This window comes from Drosophila tropicalis, unplaced genomic scaffold (genome assembly GCF_018151085.1).
Source record: "Drosophila tropicalis isolate 14030-0801.00 unplaced genomic scaffold, ASM1815108v1 contig_715, whole genome shotgun sequence".
Classification (NCBI taxonomy): domain Eukaryota; kingdom Metazoa; phylum Arthropoda; class Insecta; order Diptera; family Drosophilidae; genus Drosophila; species Drosophila tropicalis.
In genome coordinates this window covers 104,651-112,192 of record NW_027173199.1, presented here as the reverse complement: position 1 = coordinate 112,192, position 7,542 = coordinate 104,651, and the positions used below count along the sequence as shown (strand labels likewise).

Here is a 7,542-nt window from a genome sequence, read left to right as displayed (position 1 = left end):
GAGACCTCTCAAAATACCAGAGCTCGAACAATTGGAGGTCATATTGGAAAATTGCACTCCAGATTTAAAAATATTCGTTCGGCCGCACAGGGTTAGAAACCTAGATGAGCTGATGCAGTTGGCAGAAGAACATGAAATGCTCGAACAGGAGCGATTCGATTTCCATCGCGAAAACAATGCTCAAAGAACACATAACAACCAGTCAAACCACAGAGGAGGAAACAATCACGGGCCACCAGTCACACAGTGCCGAAGATGCCAGGACAACAGCATGGAGATTCGAGACCAAACCATGAAAACAAGAACATCCAAGACGGAAAAGTCTTGAACCCGAATCAGGCGTGCCGCAGATGCGGGGGAACCGGACACTGGGCCAGGGAATGCAACAATCAGAGACTCAATTTCTGCTGGCAGTGTGGAAAGATTGGAAAAAGGACAAAAGAATGTTGCTGGAGTTCGGGAAACGAAAGGCGGTTCCAGCCTATCCGGGGCGAGCAGGGACCCAGCCAACAAGCTCCTCACCACTAATAGGTCAACTAGTAGAGGAAGAGGATCAATTGTCAGCGATTATCGAAATAGCAGGAATCCAGATGAAAGCGACAATTGACTCCGGACCCACGAGTAGCTTCATCAGAAAGCAGATGTTGGAAACAGTGAGGAATAAGGGAAAATGGGAGAACACACACAAACAGGTATACATGGCAGACGGAAAGGTGCGAGACATTGAAGAGCAATGGACAGGATACGTGAGATTCGGGGATAAGGAAATCCACATGCCATTCCTGGTCATGCCAGAAGGAATGGATGCGCTAATCTTAGGGTGGAATTTCCTCAGGATTATGAACACAGAGATATCGTGTGGAGGCCACAAAGTGCGAATACCGACAGTAAAGCGAATACAGGGCAGGCTGGTAGAAAGAATATTCATCATGGTCACTCAGAATAGTGATCAACAAGAAATACAAAGTTTTCTAAATCAGGAGTTGAAGGAATTAGGGAAAGTTAAGGGACTGTCAAAGGTGGGGATACATCGCATAACGATGAAGGACGATATCCCAATAAAACAAAGGTATTACCCGAAAAATCCGAAAATACAAGGAGAAATCAACGCAAAGGTCGACGAACTGTTGACAATGGGATGCATAGAACCATCGCAAAGCCCATATAGCTCACCCATAGTGATGGTGAGAAAGAAACAGACAGGCAAATGGAGATTATGTGTAGATTTTAGACAGATTAACGCAAAATCTATAAAGAATGCATACCCAATGCCACGCATCGATTACATCTTGAATCAACTACGCGAAGCAAAATTCATAAGCAGCTTAGATCTGAAGGACGGATACTGGCAGATTCCGTTAGAAGAGAAAAGTAGACCAATGACGGCATTCACAGTCCCAGGGAAAGGGTTATTATGCCATTCGGTTTACACTCAGCATCAGCAACTTTCCAGCGCGCACTGGACCAAGTCATTGGCCCAGAAATGATACCAAACGCATTCGCGTACCAAGATGACATTGTGATAGTGAGCAAAACAATCGAAGAACACATGAATCATCTACAAGAAGTGTTCAGGAGATTGAAAGAAGCAAACTTGAGAATTAATGCGGAGAATTGCCAATTCTTTAGAAAAGAGCTAAAATTTCTAGGCCACTTGGTGACAGAAAACGGTATTGCAACGGACCCAGAAAAGGTGGCCGCAATAGCCCAATTAGAACCACCAACTTGCACAAAGGAATTACGACAGTACTTAGGAGTGGCATCTTGGTACGGACGGTTCGTACCGGGTTTTGCAGCACTAACACACCCATTAAACGAACTGCTAAAGAAAAGAACAAAGTGACACTGGAACGAGGAGCATCAGGCAGCATTCGATGCTGTAAAGGAAAGGCTGACGATTGGCCCGGTATTGGCATGTCCAGACTTCACAAAAATGTTCGTGCTCCAGACGGATGCAAGTAAAATGGGATTAGGAGTGTTATGTGCGCATTAAGTTTTTGTTAAATCCGTTTATGTTAAAATAAAACGCAACTGTTCTGTTCGAGCCGTCATCCAGAATTGTCTGGACAGTTTATTCATATGCTAGTTTTAGCCTATACATCTTATATGTATTGAATACATTCTGCCGCTTAGGGCGCTGGCAGAGAGAGGGAGAGTGTGTTGCAGTATATATGTTTGTATGTGTTAGCATATATGTACAGAGGGTACATAGTCAAAAGTGCTTACGCTAGCGATCCCACGCTCAGCGGCCAGTCCGCATAAGTGGCGGATCATATTATTATTATGAATGGTTGCATAAACATAGCAACAAAGTGTTGGTATGTTACTCTTACTTTAATGTTGAGCATATGACCACTTGTTATATTGTATACTCTACAATACTGTGGGCATATGCTCATTTGGCATACAACATACAACACCTCCCTTTTTAAAAGAATAACGTAATATTATGTAGTTATTTATTTGTTTTTCTTAAATACTATGTTGTATATTTTTAATTTTAATTTTTTTTTTTTTATAAAAATGTTTTCTTTTTTTTTTTTTGTAATTAAAAAAAAAAAATTTTTTTTTTTTTTTTTTTTCAATATGTATATATATGTATATTCTTATCTCTTTTTTTTTTTTCTTTATTTATTTTATCTTTTTTAGTCTATCTTTATGAACTTTTTGCTCCTTATTTTTCTTATTTCTTATAATTATATTGTTATTCTTTTCTATATTAATGACCTCAAATGGTCCTATATAAGAAGATTCTAATTTGTGACCTGTTTCGTTTTTCAAATAAACTTGGTCTCCTATTTCTAGTTTAAAATCTAATACTTTCTTATCGTTTATTTCTTTCTGTTTAATTTTATTTTTTTCTAAAAGTATTCGAGCTCTCTTATACGCGTTTTCTAGTCTAAATTTAACTTCCTTAGAATAATCTTCTATATTATATATAGGTTCTATTTTATCTACGCTATTAAATTGTATTGGTAAGTTATTCTGTCTTCCAAATACTAGTTCATATGGACAATAATTATGAGCTACAGATGGTGTTGTGTTAAAACAATACACGAAATACTGTAACCATACGTCCCAATCAGTTTTATCTACTGAAATATATGAACGAATGTACTCGTTGAATGTCCTATGACTTCTTTCAACGGTACCTAATGTCTGGTGGTGGTGTGCTGTAGATGTTATGTTATCTATTTTTAGATATCTGCACAAGTCAGTTATAATGGAATTTTTGTATTCTGTTCCCATGTCCGTAATGAACGTCTTCATTGGACCGTACTTCAGAATAAAAGATTCGAATATGGCTTTTGCGACAGTTGTTGCACTTTTATTTGCAATAGGAATTGCTACTAAATACTTTGTCAAATCACATATTAAAGTGATTGCGTATTCATTCCCATTTTCCGAACGTGGTAGTGGACCAATTGTGTCTACTATCACCCTGTCGAAAGCATATTGTGGAGTTTCTGTAATTATCATAGGTGATCTCGTGTGTTTCGTCGTTTTTGACGTCAGGCATTTTGGCATTTATTAATGTACTCTTTTACATGTTTCGTCATGTTTTTCCAATAATATTGTCTTTTTATTTTTGTTATCGTTTTATTTATGCCTGTGTGACCTCCTTGAATTGGATCGTCATGAAATGTAGACAATATAGCTTCTTTTTCTTTTTCATTGTATATTTGGGTCACCGGCTTGAGTAGCGCTACTCTTAATGATTTTAAATTCTTGTTGCCCATATGTTTGAAAGTATCTATCGAAATTGATTCAAAGATCTTTTCGCTCGGTGCCACTTTTAGTTGGCTGACATTATATACACCGGCTTGCCATTCAAGCCTTTGGAAAAACTGACCTAAGTCTAAAATTCCATTGGAGTATAAATCGCTAACATTTATTCTCGCTATAACTTTTTTTCCATGTTTCAATAAACATTTCGAATCTGTCATTCGCAAGGTCACTACTTTTCGTACCTCGTCATTTGTTATGACTTCGTATACGTTGGGCTTAGAAGCTTTTTCAAGACTTTGCCTTGGCAATTGTTCTTGTTTGTTTTCTGCGCAGAAATTTTGTTGTCTACTTTGGTGCCTGGTAGTGACTTTCAGGACTTTTTTTATTCATATCAATTAAATCAGTTATTGTAATTCTGGACAGAGCGTCTGCCACGAAATTATCTTTTCCTCTCAGATATTCTACTGTAAAATCGTATTCTTCTAATTCGAGTCGCATGCGAGTTAATTTTGAACTTGGGTTTATCATCGAGAATAAATATGTTAAGGGGCGATGATCAGTTTTTACTGTGAAATGTTTGCCATATATATATGGTCTGAAATGTGTAATTGCCCAATGTATTGCTGCTAGCTCTTGTTCAGTTGTACTTTTATTGCTTTCACCTTTAGTGAATGCTCTTGATGCATATGCAACTGGGAGTTGGAGTCCATTATAGTTTTGAGTTAAAACTGCTCCACATGCGTGCTTGCTTGCATCTGTGATTATACAAAATTCTTTGCTAAAATCTGGGTACTGTAACAAGGTTGGTTTAACAAGTTGTGTTTTTAAATACTGGAATGCCTTTTCACATTCCGCTGTCCATTCGAATGGGACATTCTTTTTGCATAATCTTGTTATATGCCGTGAGTATTCGGCGAAGTTTTTTATGAAACGTCTATAATAATTGCAAAATGCAACGAATCTTCTAGCACTGTCTGCGTCCGTAGGGACTGGATAGTTATTAATAACATCGAATTTTGTATCATCTGGTAAGATTCCTTTGTCGGTGCATCTGTGACCTAAAAATGTCACCTCATGCATGAAAAATGAACATTTTTCTGGATGTAATTTCAATTTGTGTTTTCTACAAAGTGTAAAAACGTCTGTTAGGTTTTTTAAGCATGTGTTGTTCAGAACAACCAATAACGATCAAATCATCCATATAAAGGAATGCTTGTGAAGGCTCTAAACCCGAGAATGCTATTGTCATCATTCTCTGAAATGAATTAGGTGCTATTTTTAGACCAAATGGTAATCTCGTGAAGCGATATGAACCATTGTTTGTTGAAAAAGACGTTATGTTCCTTGAGCTTTCCTCAAGTTCAATTTGGTGGAAACCTGACATTAAGTCAAGGCATGAAAAATATTTAGCTCTACCCAGTTGATCAAGAATATCGTCAATTCTGGGGAGTGGAAATTTATCTGATAGCAGTTTTTTGTTTATTTGGCGATAGTCAATTACTAATCGCCATTTTTTCTCTTTAGAGTCCGGAAGAGATTTCTTTGGGACCAATAAGAGTGGGCTATTGTAAGGTGAAATCGATGGTTCAACAATATTTTGTTCAATTAACTTTTCTACTTGTTTTTTAATTTCTTCGGTTTGGCTATGCGGACATCGATAGTTTTTTACATATACTGGCTCTTCGTCCTTAAGTCTCAATTTTTGTTTATAAAAGTTGTTGGTTGTGATTGGTTCGGTTTCAAGTCCGAACACATCACTATACTCGGTGCATATTTCCATAAGTTGCTTTTTGAACATGATTGGAAAATTTTTCTTTAGTTTACTAATAACAGACTCTGTTCTATTGTTATTTGAAGTTTGAACCACATCGTATTTTGAGAGCGGTTCGAATTTTATTTTATTAATGCCTACTAGTTTATCTGTCGTATTTAAAAATCGGACAAAAGTATTTTTGGTTTGGGCAATAGTGTTTGCAATATAAACACCATGCTTGATTTCTTGATTTGGGATGAAAATGCTTTCTTCTTCTGAAGACAAATCTATTTTGCGTATCACTTGGGATCTCGCTGGCAGAAGTGTTGAATTATTACCAGAACTAAATGTTATCGGTACATTAATGGGATACGTTAGGTTTGAAGGTCTGATTATAAACCAATCCTCCGAAGTATTATAATCTAATTGGCAATTAAAAGTCTTTATAAAATCTAGTCCTATTATTCCATCGCAAGGGATTGCAAAATCTGAATGTAGTAAATGAAATTTATATGGAATAATGTATTTCCCTGTTTGTAATTCAATTGAGGCTAGTCCTTTGGAGTTAATTACTCCTTCACCTATGCCTCGAATGTCTATGATTTTATTGAATTGTATGTCATGAAAGACATCGGAATTTTCTTTTATAATTGAAATATCTGCACCTGTATCAATTAGGAATGTAATGATTTTATTTGTCTGAACATTTGTAAATGATACAAAATTATTGAGACTTAAGTTTACAGTATATATTTTACTTTTTAATTTCGAGTATCTGGAGGTGTCTGCGAGTTTCCCGAAGCATCTTGGGCTACTCGGACATAACTGTTTTCGGTATTGCTATTGTATCTGTTTTGGCTGTTACCTCGGTAGTAATTATTTCTACCTCGGCCATTACCTCGACCACCTCTATTGTTGTTTCTGTTATTGTAATTGTTATAGTTGGAGTTGTAGTTTCCGCGGCCATTGCCTCTACCTCTTTGGTAATGGTTACTACCTCCTCTATTATTGCGGCCTCGTTGAAATAATACTGTATTTGCACTTCCAGTCATTTCCGTGCTGCAATGGATATATTTACCCATTACATCATTGAAAGTTACAAAGTTTCCAGCTTCTAATATTACTTTGAGCTTTTCGTGCTCGCAATTTTTAATCATTGCAGAAACAGACTCGCTTGTAGAGAATTTTTCCGCATTGATTGGGTCTAATCCGTTATCATTAAAGGCTGCCTCCAGTTGCTTCCGCAAATTATCCATTTCGGTTGCATACTGGGAAGCAGTTTTGCCTTTTTGTTTTATGTTCATTAGCTTTGCCTTTAAAACGTCAGGAGATTCTCCTTTTACATTTTCTTTGAGCTTATTTATTATCCCTGCAATAGTGGTTTCATTTTCTACTTTATAGAGGATTGTGCCGGTTATTTTTGATTTTATAACCTCAACTGCTATATCCTCTTGGTCTCCCTTAGTTCTTTCCACAATGCGTAATGCAGTTAGGAATCTGTTTAATAATAACTTTTTACCATCAAATTCAGGAACTGAAGTGGAAACCTGTCTAACATATTGCCTGTCTAATTCCACTTGGTTAGCCATTGTACTTTCTTCAAGTGTTTCGATGTCACTATCGATATCACTTTCAGTATCAATAATTGGTTTGGACTCGTCCAAATCCGCTAATTGGCTTTCGTCAAATTCAGCTGGCTGACTTTGATCTTCTGGAATTACTATTACAATATTTCGTCTAGTACTAATGTTGTTCAATCTTATTTTCAATGATTTTATCAGTTTTTCACACTGATGCCTATGCTCTTTTGCTAATTTCTCATTAACTTTGTTTACTATTGATAATATGTTATTATACTGTGTTATCAGTATTTGAGCATGGTTTATCAAAGTTTCCGGTCTTATGACTTTATCTGAGTTAATACATTTAAAAGATTTTTCAAATTTATCTTTATGATCATTAATCTTTCGTGCTATCGTACTCCACTCCATATTTTGTCTACAACATTCAGCGGTGCAATCGTACCAAAATTATTGTTGTAGAACCAAGTATGTCATGGT

The 7,542-nt window shown here is 36.5% G+C and overlaps 1 protein-coding gene across 1 annotated transcript; it reads left to right on the top strand.

The window, feature by feature from the left end:
* Nucleotides 1-350: 350 nt before the first annotated feature.
* LOC137579587 (uncharacterized) lies at nt 351-7,037 on the top strand. The gene is made up of 2 exons (XM_068293367.1): nt 351-1,184; nt 7,014-7,037. Exons 1-2 carry the CDS (start codon nt 351-353, stop codon nt 7,035-7,037), a joined length of 858 nt encoding a protein of 285 aa, XP_068149468.1.
* The last annotated feature ends 505 nt before the right edge of the window (nt 7,038-7,542 follow it).

Excerpts from the sequence above, each read along its gene's own strand:
- LOC137579587 (XM_068293367.1), top strand. The coding sequence starts at position 351 with ATGCGGGGGAACCGGACACTGGGCCAGGGAATGCAACAATCAGAGACT. Across the intron at positions 1,185-7,013 it reads ATAGCTCACCCATAGTGATG|GAACTGAAGTGGAAACCTGT; the intron begins GTGAGAAAGAAA and ends CATCAAATTCAG.